Source organism: Protobothrops mucrosquamatus, unplaced genomic scaffold (assembly GCF_001527695.2).
Source record: "Protobothrops mucrosquamatus isolate PMUCROS unplaced genomic scaffold, P.Mucros_1.0 scaffold_217, whole genome shotgun sequence".
NCBI lineage: Eukaryota > Metazoa > Chordata > Lepidosauria > Squamata > Viperidae > Protobothrops > Protobothrops mucrosquamatus.
This window is the reverse complement of record NW_015386293.1, coordinates 358,412-371,402: the sequence shown is the minus strand read 5'-3', so window position 1 is coordinate 371,402 and position 12,991 is coordinate 358,412. Positions and strand designations below refer to the sequence as shown.

The 12,991-nt window shown below is 40.3% G+C and overlaps 1 protein-coding gene across 2 annotated transcripts in view; it reads left to right on the top strand.

Moving 5' to 3' along the window:
- Nucleotides 1–12,991, top strand: part of ACOT9 (acyl-CoA thioesterase 9) — a 27,208-nt gene that overhangs the window by 6,957 nt on the left and 7,260 nt on the right. For both annotated transcript variants that reach the window (XM_015827771.1, XM_015827763.1), the window contains 9 exons: nt 1,254–1,299; nt 1,771–1,941; nt 2,037–2,074; nt 5,354–5,437; nt 6,035–6,138; nt 6,565–6,638; nt 8,434–8,501; nt 8,755–8,866; nt 10,043–10,133. In XM_015827771.1, the coding sequence (XP_015683257.1) occupies nt 1,254–1,299; nt 1,771–1,941; nt 2,037–2,074; nt 5,354–5,437; nt 6,035–6,138; nt 6,565–6,638; nt 8,434–8,501; nt 8,755–8,866; nt 10,043–10,133 (788 nt within the window). The remainder of the gene's footprint in view (nt 1–1,253; nt 1,300–1,770; nt 1,942–2,036; nt 2,075–5,353; nt 5,438–6,034; nt 6,139–6,564; nt 6,639–8,433; nt 8,502–8,754; nt 8,867–10,042; nt 10,134–12,991) is intronic.

Below are 12,991 nucleotides of genomic sequence, written 5' to 3'. Positions count from 1 at the left end.
TTGGGGCCGACAGGGTGCACCAAACTCAAGATAATTCTTCTCCCCTGTCTCATAGCTGACAAAGTGAGAAAGAGCCTGTGGCCTAGAGGTTAATACATCTACCTAACATGCAGACAGCCCAGGTTCGAATCTCAGAAGGGTATGTCTGGTTGAAAAGAACTAAAAAGTTCGAAATGGCTATTCCAGTTCTCCCTTAATTCTTTGTTAGCAATTCAAATTTTGAAAAACACACACACACACACACATATATATATTAAAAAAGATTCCAACTCTCATGTAACTCCACATTTCCATAGGTGCTATTCCCTTCTGATTCTCCCACATTTCCTTAGATTATGGTGTTTTTTTTTCTTATCTAATTGGAGCCAGATTGGGAGTGATGCCCCTGTGCTCTGTGAAAGGCAAAATGAAGCCTATTGCCTCTCCTTTTAGCTTAACACACCTGATTAGTTGCTCAGAATTTAAGTATATCAGGCTGATGTGCTATAAATCTTTATTTGTTTGATATAGTAAGTCAGGATCTGTCATTTGACTAAGATTGTTTTCTTGAATCAAAATTAGTTTTTAAAATGATTAGATTTGTTTTATTGTTCTACGTCATCAGTTTTTAATGTTCCTTTTCTATTGGAGTGTGACATTTTGGCTAAAGCACAAATGCTGATGGCTATGATTGAGATGTGTCAGAAAATGCATCTGATTTGTTTACAGAATCTAGATGTGAATTTTCAGATGTGTATTGGTATCCTATTAGTTATGTAAAGGTAAACCTGCTCCTTGTTTAAATTTTCCTTGCAGTTTTAGGACAAATGAGTATGGATATGTATATACAGTAACCTGATTTGAATATTTATTTTGGAATGTCAAACCTGTCTTGCTGGGTAACACTCAAGAGTAGGCCATGATATCCAAATATTCTTGTATGATCCTTCATGGTTTTTAACGGTATTGTTTTGTTCTTTTTGTATTCCTGTATGCCATTCAGGGTTGTGAAGGAGTAGGCAGCCTGAAATTTAAATTCAAAAGAAATAAATACATTTCCTAGATAACTGGATTTTTTGAAAATTAAAATGTTATAGAAACGAGAAAGCATGCCATTTATTGGAATCTCAGTGAACCTGACCAGCTTTTGCTTTTCAGTCATTCTTTGCATGCCTTCTGCTTACACTTCTGCTTTTCAAAATTGCAATACTGTAGTGGTCCTTGGTCAGATTTATCCCATTAAATACTTCTGACTGGGTTTTATTTTGTTTCAGTGCGAAGTAAATTGAGAGAGATAGTGGGAGCATCCACCAATTGGAGGTATGGTACTGTATACATAAACCATGGTACAACTGCATTTCTTAGAGGTGAAAGAGGGCATTACAATATATTCTTGCAGATTAATAATGGCCGGTAGCTGCTTAATAGAGTAAACCTATGATTTAACTGACTAATGGGGGAAAGAGAGTGTGTGAGACTAGAATGCCAATTAAGTACAAATGAGATTTTATACATGCCTAAACGATCAATTGGATTTTGTCCATTGTATCTGAAGTCTGATAAACTGAGGTTTGGTGCTGGACTTGATCATACATATATTATTTTCTAAATAAATCACACGTCTTTGGGAAAACCCAGCATTGTTGCTATCATCCTTAAAAAACAAAAGGTTCCTGAAATTGCAATTGGCAAAGATTAACTATTATTTCTCAGCAGCCTCTTCTGGTCAGGTTTAACATTCTGATTTTTACCCATATGGCATAATCTGATTTTGCTTTTCCCTTCCTCCAGAGACCACGTGCAAGCGATGAATGAAAGAAAAGCCTTAGATACACTCCTTGCTAAAACCCAAGCTGACCTGCCCCCTAGGAAAATGAAAGACAGCTATATAGAAGTCATCTTGCCTTTAGGAAGCCAGCCCGAAATAAGAGAAAAATATCTCAATATGCAAAACACTGTCAGGTAAAGATAGACTACTTTTATTGTTCCGTAAAATAAAACACTTGCTTGTTGATGCTGTAACATGCATACAGGTTAATTGCTGTATAATATTTTAGGTTTGGTCGAATTCTTGAAGACCTTGACAGCTTAGGAGGTATGTAGTACTTACGTATATAATTTCATTTTTTTCTAGTGATCTGATAGGTTGGAAACATTTGAACAAATTTGGATTATATATTTATAACATCTATATCATTGTTAATTAAACATATTGCATAGGAATAGCTTTAAAACTGGCTGCTCTCTTTTGGAACCACTGAACTGATATTACAATTAGCATTGTTCTTAATGACTATGGCTCCATGGGTAAGATGAAAATTGGTAATGAACTGCCTCAGTGGGATCAGTGAAGGAAGGTAGAAAAATTCGTTCATCTTTTGAATTTTTTTCCACCCATCTATTCTGAAAGCAGTTATTATACTTAATGAATTAAATTGAGTTAATTATTTAGAACTCCTTTAAAAGTGCAGCTAACATTATTGTGACTTCCTGCTTAATGTATTTTTTGTAGCAATGAAAAATGCTTCTGGAATGTGTGTAGCATGTAGCGGATTTTGTGGGAATACTGAACATGATTTATCCTGATATAAGATTTACGGTGGAGGAAGAGAAGCAAGATTGCCTTGCTTTCCTAGACGTGTTAATCCACCAACAGGTGGATGGGACATTACACACAAGGGTTTATCGAAAGCCCACCCACATGGACAGGATCCTCCACTACAGGAGCAATCATCCGGTATCCCACAAAATCAGCTGCATTAAAACATTATTTAAGCGCGTGAATTCCCACTGCAGCACCGTTGAGTCCCAAATGGGAAAAAAAAAAGACATCTCCTCAGGATTTGCCAGCAAAACGGGTATCCTTTGAGGTTTATAAAACGGCACGGCACTGCACCAAAACCCCGTAGTAATCACCAAAGTGAAGAATCCTCAACACGCAAGACACGTATTTCCCTACCCTACATAAGTAATGTCTCGGAGGCAACGGCTAGACTACTGGCCCCCTACAACATAGAAGTGGCCCATAAACCATGTCAAACGTTACGCTCCAGGGTCATGTGCCCCAAGGATCCTCTCCCCACTATGGAAAGATCAGCTGTAGTTTACAAGATTGATTGCAAAAACTGCCAGTGCAACTATGTGGGGGAGACATCCAAGCGTTTAAAAACTCATTTGCACGAGCACAAATTGGCCGTGAAAAGGGGCGACCCACACTCCCAAGTGTGGACTCATATGGCGGAGCGTAACCATCAGTTTGACTTTGAGAACACACGGGTTTTAACTGGAGATGCCACTAAGGGGGGCCGGTTGGTCAAGGAAGCCTGGCTTTCTGATGGCGATTCTGTCAACCGCCACATCGACCTGCATTCGACCCACCTGGCACTAAGGAGATGGGGCAAAAGTCATCGATGGACCCATAACAGTCAACCCCGTTGACGCTTGCAGGATCAGGGTGACGGTGACATAACTGCTCACGAAGAGACATCAATGGAATCCCGACGATTGGTAGACACCCACTTATCCACTACGTGTGATCGACAACGATCTCCCGCCAGCAAACAGCTGAGAGATTTTCTGGATACCACGCGCAAAACAAGGCATATGGAATTGAGAGAGCTACACACATCAGGCCCATGCCGGCCCGCTAGTAAATCCCCCACGCGACGATGGAATGAAGGAGCCAGTAATATCAACGGTGCTGCAGGAACTGATGGTACCAGTAAAAGCCCTGAGATCAACCCCTGGGGGAATCCGGAATTCGGCGCCATGAATGCGGGGGGGGGTGCGGTTTGGGAAGGATTCTGAACGCAGGGCTGCCTGTAAGATCCGGGAGAGAGAGCTCGAACGGAGAAGTAGGAATGGTGAAAGGAATGGAGCTCGCACACGCAGTGAGGGGGTGAAGGGAGCACACGCCTACCCCATCAGTGCACGTGAGACTGGGGAGGATGAGTACATACACCAACACCGTGTGGCCCCATGAACAAGATGTGGAGGGCCGACTGTGCGCAATGCAAACCGCACCCCACAGCATGGGGAGTTGGCAAGGGGGGAGACGAACGAAGGAAGTGTAGGGACAGAGGATATAGGGGAATATATTGAAAAAGAAGAAGAGTGCGGTAACTGTAGCAGTACCACCCAGATCGGAACAACGGCACATAGGGGAGGAGAAGAGATGCCACCTAATACCCCCCCAACCTATATAAGAGAAGTGACGAGTGATAGCAGTAACACAGCTAGGAGGGGAGAGGAGGGAGGAAAAACTACGATGGATATAGTGAAAGTAATGAATATCAAAGAAAGTACAGTCGGGCAGAGGGAAGGGGGAAGAGGCACCACAGCACGGTATCAGATTAGGAGCCCCAATGTAAAACTTAATGAGGTGACACTTAACAACCCTAAAACTAATGGGAAGACAGTGGATACGGGGGGGGGGGAACATCTCTAAGAGAAGGGAGGGAGGGAAGGGAACTTCAGCAGGCAGCAAAGCTGACGTCATTGAAACAAAAAGAGCAACCTTTAAATGTGAGAAAGGAGACCAAAACGCAGGTGTGGTAGGAATAATTAGATCACAGGCTGATTGGTTGGGGCCGGTCACGCGCTCTAGGAGCCGAGTGCAGATGCTAAACAACCTTACTTAAGGCACACCTATAGACTGGCTTGTTAACCCTGATGATGCTGGGAGCTCCCAGCGAAAGCTTGGTTTTAAATTAAAGTTTTAAATTCTTTGTTCTCCTGGTGATCGTGAGTTTTTATCTATTTTATATTATATATATATATATATATATATATCAAAATTTGGATTGCTAACAAAGAATTAAGGGAGAACTGGAATAGCCATTTTGAACTTTTTTTTTTTCCTCCCATATTTGGGCCGACAGGATGCACCAAACTCAATATATATATATGTATATGTATATGTATACACACACATACATTCATACATCAGGGTTGAACTGTCAAGTCCTTGGTGCTTTCTGAACTTGATTGTTCATTTGTAGATGTTTCATTACCCAACTAGGTAACATCTTCAATGCTAGAAGGGAATGGGATTTGCTTTTTGTTTATATATAATAGCCTGACTTATCAAGGTACAGTGTACCCTAATCCCCTAATCGAGGAACAACCAATTCAGACAATGAAGAAGTAAAGAACAGCCTTCTCAAGGAAGTACAAAGGAGAAAACACCCTCACCAACACTGACAGGGCAAGCCATTGTACAATATTACATGTTGTAATAAATAAATAAATTACCCCTACTAGTCTTAATTTGGCAGACTGAACTCTGTTTAAGTCTATAAACTTTGTACATTTAAAAATGTCTAAGTTCTAAGAGTAATTAATATAGCATCTCTCTGTATTTATTTGTTTACAGTTCTTATTTGTTATACTCACACAAAACATGAAGCTACTTTGAAATCTCCTTTATCAATTGTTACAGCGCTCGTGGATAAAATTGGTAGGTTTTAATTATTAATGGGTTAATATCTGTCTGGGAAGTTCACACTGTGTTATTCAGTGAAAAAACAGCTAAGATTTAAACCTGAAATTGGGGGGAAGGTGGAAAAAAGAAGACAAAGCTCTCCTGACACTTTTAGATGAACTTTTTCAGGAATAACTACATGTTCTGATGAATATACATTTGTTGCCAACATGGCATTTTTGAATCTAGCCTCTCCATTTTGCTTGAATGTCCAACTGAATAAATATATGACTTCATAGACAAAATATTATATCACATTATATCCCAGATACTGTATTATAGGAACAGAAAAGACAGCCAGATGTGTTATTATTTTTTTCTGGAAAAATTAAATAATGGTGTTTAACATTTTAAAAAACCAAATTCTTGCAAGATTACCAAGAATGTCAATGTTCTTGCTTAGGTTGCCATGGAAAATAATTGATACTATAATGTTGCATGAAGCTTCCTGTTGTCTGAAAAGGTTGCTGATCCCAAATTGATTTCTTAGAAGTAGTACTGTCCCCCCTTGGATAAATGTTGGTTATCCATCCTTAGAATCTGTGCTCTGACTCCCTTCTTCTATCCTTTTAGGTTTATGGAAGCAGCATATTCATCCGGATTGTGATATCAAGTTTACTGGGAACGTTTCCTGGGTTGGAAAAACTTCAATGGAAGTGAAGATACACATGCTTCAGGTTAATGACAGTGAGCTTCATTTGCTCATAAGAGTTTTGAATTTAGATTCTTACATGTGGCAAGCTATACTGCATCCTGTAATAAAATCCTGTGGCAGGTTAGCCAAATAGTAAGACAGTATTTAAAAGGAATAAGTACAAATTGGAATGTAACATCCATGTTTATTAAAGTGTATTTTGGTCTGCTTGAAGACAATGTGATTTTTGACCAGCACAATTAAATTGACAAGGAGAATCTTACTTATAAACCCTTTTAAATAAATATTGGCAGTATGTATTCTACTTAAATTTCCTTACTTTTTTTTCTTTTTGGCATCCATAGAAAAAAATAGTTCAGTTCTGAAACAGTGTATCAAGTTTTAATTGAATTACCACTGCATACAGATTCTAATCATGTTTTTCCCCTCACATATTTTTTTATTTTAGCTACTTGATGGAATCTATTGCCCTATGTTAGATGCAACTTTTGTCATGGTGGCCCGTGATCCAGAAAATAAAAGGTAATGTTCCTAGCAGTTTATTTAAGAAATCAGTGAGGAATGCAAGTGATGGTCAAAGATGATGAACATGTTGACCTTCAAGTATTGTGGAACTTCAACCACTATCAGCCCCCGGGTGCATGACCAGAGAGAAACTGAGGGTTCTAGTTCGGCAATATCATAGGTTCTCCACTGTGTTCAGTCAGATATAGATGTTTCCATTTTTTTTCTGTAACTTTCCAATTACAGGTAGTCCGCATTTAATAATCCCATTGCAACTATTGCTAACTAAAGGGGTTGTTAAGTGAGATATCATGTGACCACGAGTTGCAATTTCCTGCTGGCTTCCCCATTGACCTTGCTTGTTGGAATCCAATTAGGAAGGTTCCCAATGGGGATTCCTGACTGTGGGATGCTGCAATAATTGTAAATGTGCAACAGCTGCCAAGAGCCCGAATTGCGATCACATGACCATAGAGATGCTACAACAGTTGTAACTGGGAGGACTGGTCATAAGTCATTTTTTTCCACCCATTGTAATTTGAACAGTCACTAAATATGTTGTTTTTAAGCGAGGATTCCCTGTATTGTGAATAGCTGTAAAGTGCAGCTCTGATTTCTGTGTCACCCATCCTCCTCAGATCCTATTTTTGCCTTTCATTCAATGTTATTGGTTTAGTTTGCTAGTTTTGAAATTGGCTTAAAGCTGTAGCAAAAAACCCTATGTTCAAAGGTACAGGATTGCATTTTTGGTGTTAAACATACATATGTCTGAAAATAGTTTATTGCTTATTTTATTATTTTATTTATTTGAGTCCTAGACTCAAAGAATATGCTAGGGGTGCTGACCTATTATATTAGTATTGGTGTCTTATTTGTTTACTTAGTATACTATTTATTTTGCCATAACTAGAGTTCTCTGAGTAGCATCTGGTCACTTAAAATGTATAAAACAAAATAAACCAGTTCAAAAAGAAAAAGGAAAATAGCAGAAGAGAGCTAGATATAAAATAAAAACTAGGAGCATCTATATTAATGGCAATAAAACCTATAAGGCAGCAACAAAATGAATGGCTCAAAATACCAAATTATGTCAGACTATGTGGCTGTATGGTATTTTACATTGAAGGCAAAAAGGAGTTTTAGAGTGCACAGGTAATGAATGTAGCTCCTATTTACAATTCCTTATAGCGGCTGGGCCTTATTTTCAGCCATTGTAGGATCCATAGAGATATTTAACTCCAGACAGGTGTTATATTTTTGTTATGTATTGATGTAAATTATTTGGAATTAGTTATAAATAAGTAACTGCTGTGTCCGTTTAAACTCCAGACTGCCTGCCTGCAGAATTGTAAGTTTGTGTTTTGGGCGGGAATAACTGCTTTAATTCCATTGGCCGCCGCCTATCGGCAGTCTGTATAAATAAAAGTTAAGCGGCTGTTAAAGCCGCTTCTGTGTTAACCAATAAACGTGTTGTTATTTTCACCTTCGCCTCCTCAATGCCTCAAAGATCCCAGTACATAATAGTTTTCATTTCCCTGCATGCTCTGGAGCATGTTTTGGCTTCACATCTGAAGTGCTACACTGTCCTAGTGGACTACATTGACTGTCCTCTTCAGATAATTGTCTTTTCAAGTTAAATCATTTGTGTTGTTGAGTAAAAATAAGAAAAAAAAGTTGTATTAAAACACAAAAATAGACACACAGATTTCTCATTGCAAATGAACTTGTACATAAGTAACTATGTTGGTTTGTAGCCCAAAACATTTCATTTTCCCTCTGTAATGCATATTGTTTTTTAAAAATATATCCTCAGACCAGCATTTGTCAATCCATTAATTGCTGAAACCCCAGAGGAGGAAAAAATCTTCAGGGAAGGAGAAAGTAAGTACTCTCCTAGTCTGGTTTTTTTTTGGGGGGGGGGAGGGGAACAATGGAGAAATATTGTTTCGTGGCCATTCCTAAATAATTGGGGGAAACATAGGTTCTTTGGGAGTGAAATAATTTGGTACCTACAGTAGTCTAAAGCATGCTTACAGATTTCAGAAAAGTATATTCATCAGTTTTGAAAAAGGGATGAAATACAGCTGTTGGAAGCGATTGTCATTCATTTTACATGTTTCATTCCATTGATCAGAGAACAAGATCAGGCGGCTTGAATCTAGTAAGGCTTCTTTATTGAAGGTTGCTCCTACTGAAGATGAAAGAAATATTATCCACAATATATTCCTGAATACTCTGGATTCAAGGTAGGCAGTTCAGTTATAAACATTGATCACCATTTTTCAAACTTGATGCATTCCATGTATATTAGGGTTACAATTTGGAGCAGAGGTCACCAACCTTTCTTGGTTGGCGGACCAGAAGAAAAGGGAGGGGGAATCATTTTATGCACGCGCGTGCGTGCGTGCACGGGGCTGCGAGCATGCGTGTGATGCAAATGGGGTGGGCTAGCGCTTGAATGTTACTCACTAGCCCTGCCCCATTCTTGTGCATAGTGCCCTGTTTCTGCGCCCCGAAGTGCGGCATTGGCCCCTTTTCGTGCACCAAGGCATGGCGGCATACCATTTTTGCATCCTGAGGTGTGGCATTGACCTGTTTTTGTGCAGCACAGCAGTGCAACTTCCTGTTTTTGTGCCCCGCAGCACAGCAGCGGCTTGTTTTTGCATCCCGTAGTGCGGTGGTGGCCTGTTTTTGCTTCCTGAGGCGTTGTGGTATCCCGTTTTCACACCCTGAGGTGTGGCAGTGGCCCGTTTTTGCACCACGTGGCACGGCCTCCTGTTTTTGCATCCTGCGGCTTGCAGCACTAGCATGAGTGGGGGTGGTGTGCACACATGTGTGCGCACTGGCCAGCCTGTCCTGGGGCCTGGTGGCCAGCAGCCCATGGCCCACTACTGGGCTGCAGCTCACAGGTTGCGGACCCCTGATTTGGGGGACTCCCAGAGAGCATGGTGCAGTAGTTAAGCTGCTGGACTGTGACTAGGTAGAGTCAGGTTTAAATTTATTCTCAGTAATAAGTGCACAGTGGATAACTGTGAGCCAGTCTATCAGACTAACCTACTTCACAAGAAGAGAAAAATTGGAGGAGGGACAGTTTGAAAACAAAAATATGTTTATAGCATAGTATTGGGAAAGAATAACAAGATGTTCTTGGATTCTCCAACATCTATATCAAATATGGAGTCTCTAGATATTGTCCTGCAGTGCCATCAATCCTTATCGTTGACCATCCTGCTTAGGTCTCAGAGAAGACAAGGTAAGATATGTAGGGGAACTTAAGGTCCTATTCCCACGCTCAGCATGTGGACGAAGTGGTATCCATATAGTTTTAGGTAAAGATTGAAATTCACAATATTGGAATATTGCGGACAAGCACTTTTTATAATTGTTCTTGACAATTTTACATGTCCTTCTCCATTTTTTAGGACAGTAAGTTTTCGTAGTCGGATATTGCCACCCAATTCAGTATGGATGCAAGACACAAAATTAAAGGGTTTGGAGATCTGCCATCCACAGGTATTTACTGAGCTATAGCTGATGTAGACTCTTATGCTTGACTCTTGCTTCAGATTGGTACACGATATGATACTTTCTATAATAGCTATTTGGCAATTTGGTTTCTTGATAAATATTCATAGCCATAAAGTCATGAAACATCTTCAGAAATTTAATTTCTCTGTACCCTTAATATTTAAAGAAGAATTTGCAGCTATATTACTCAAGAAATACACACCATATATATAACTGCCATTGCATGTTTGTGCTTGTAGCTCTGACTGGTAGCAATTTGGAGGGAATTTTCTTTAATTTCAATTAACTGCAACAAAGACAATTTTTTTTGCAGTTTTATTAATCTATGGCCCTGAGGCATTCTCTTTTAGAATATAACAAAAGTTTGCAGGAAAGCGGACAAGCACTTTTTATAAAACATAATTACGTACATTATATGCATCACTTCCTATATACTGCAACTTATTTGGAGCAAGCAACATTTTTAAGCAATGGTTTTTGTGTCTTTGTGTGCGTGTCTTTAGCTCAGGATTGATTCCTGGTGACTGCATGGACAAGACACTGCAGTTTTCTTGGCAAAGCTTCTTGGAAATAGTTTGCCATTTCCAGGGCTGGGAGTGACTGGCCTAAGGTCACCCAGCTGGTTTCACGCCTAAGACAGGACTAGAATTCACAGTCACCCAGTTTTTAACTGGATGCTTTAACCACTATACCAAACTGGCTCTTAAGCAATAACTTGCTTATTAGCAAAAAAAAAAAAAAAAAGCACTTAAATCAGGCATAGTTACTGGGATTCATGCAAAGATAGCTCTATGGATCTTATCAGTGATTCTGCTTATCTCTTCCAGAACATAATTATGTACTTCATATGTTTCCACATTGGTTTTAGCAGAACTTTTTGGAAATTTGACTAAATAGCTTCTAGCTTGTTCTGTCTATACGCTCTGCTGATTTTGGGATTCTGCACAGAGTAATGACAAATATGTAATTCTTTTATAGCAAAAGTAGCATTTCAGTTGATAGATGGAATATCTCATCTTGTTTTATAATATACAACTGGTGACTAGGTTATTGTGGTTCTGTGTTTTCAGAGAGTCCATGATTCTGCACTTTGAACTTTTTCTTATGGAATATTCTAATAATACAAATTGCTCTTAATTTTAAAGAGATGAGGATGTATGCATGAAGGTGTATACTAAGTCAGGATTTTTCAGTCTGTGTCTTGGGATTTCTCTCTCTCTCTCTCTCTCTCTCTCTCTCTCTCTCTCTCTGTGTGTGTGTGTGTTTGTGTGTGTGTGTGTGTGTGTGTTGGTCGTAATAGCTGTGGGGGAGGGTGTCACTGTTGTTTTTTTAATTTAATTTAATTTAATTTAATAATTTAATTTATATACCGCCCTTCTCCCGTAGGACTCAGGGCGGTGCACAGCATATTAAAACAGACAAACAAAATACATCAAAGAACAAAAAACCCCCATAAAACCAAATTAAAAGCCAAATATTCGAAGCTGTGTGTCAATTAAAATTTTCTTAAAATCATCCCTACCTANAGGCGGTCTCGGAGGTAGCCAGGTCCAATGCCATGGAGTGCTTTAAAGGTGGTAACTAACACCTTAAAGCGCACCCGGAAGACCACTGGTAACCAGTGCAGCTCGCGCAGCAGCGGTGTCACATGGGAGCGACGAGTCCCTCCCAACACCGCCCGCGCAGCCGCATTCTGGACCAGTTGAAGTCTCCGGGTGCTCCTCAGAGGGAGCCCCATGTAGAGAGCATTACAGTAGTCTAGGCGAGAGGTGACGAGAGCGTGAGTGACCATGCGCAAGGCGTCCCGGTCCAGAAAAGGTCGCAACTGGTGGATCAGGCGGACCTGATAAAACGCCCCCCTGGTCACGGCCGACAAATGGTCTTCCAATGTCAGCCGTGGATCCAGGAGGACTCCCAAGTTGCGAGCCCTCTCTGAGGGGGCCAAAATTTTGCCCCCTATAGTCAGCGATGGAGTCAGCTGACTATGCCGAGGCGCCGGCAGCCACAGCCACTCGGTCTTGGAGGGGTTGAGCCTGAGTCTGTTCCTCCCCATCCAGACCCGTACGGCCTCCAGGCAACGGGCCATCACGTCAAGGGCATCGTTGGGGTGACTTACAAACTATTTACTTGGAGGGTGCTTTTATTATAGTGGTGATTTTAATCATGTTGATTTGAAAGCTACTCTCTCCCATTTCCATCAATATGTGAACTTTGCAACCAGAAGGGGGAATACACTGGGTCTTGCTTATTCTAAGATCAAGAATGCATTCAAAGCTATCCCTTGGCCTCACATAGTCTCTTATGACCATCTCTCAGTGTTGCTTATCCCAGCATATAAGACTTTATTACTCAGAGAGAAATGAAGAGTGAAGCAGGTGAGGGTTTGGGTGGAGGGAGCCCTAGTAGCATTACAAGATTGCTTTGAGTGCATGGATTGGACATGTTTAAAGAAGCAGTAACAGATAAACAACATATAAATGTGGAGGAGTATGCCACCACTGTGCCTGCATATATTCAAGAGTGCACTGAGGATGTCTGTGTCCTTAAAAACATTGTTGTGAGGGTTAATGAAAAACCATGGATGACATATAAGGTTTGCAAGATGTTGAAAGCACAGCTTTTAAATCCAGCGATATGCTGGCAGTCAGAACAGCCAGAGCCAATTTGAAAAGCATCATAAAAAGAGCAAAGCAAGTCCATTCAGAAAGTTCAGAACTTTTTTCAGGACCCAATGAACACCAGGTGCATGTGGTAAGGCATCTAGGCCATTACAGACTATAAGGTGGCTCCATTGTGTGGTAAGAGTGACACAGACTTTTTAAATGAGCTGAACACAATTTTTG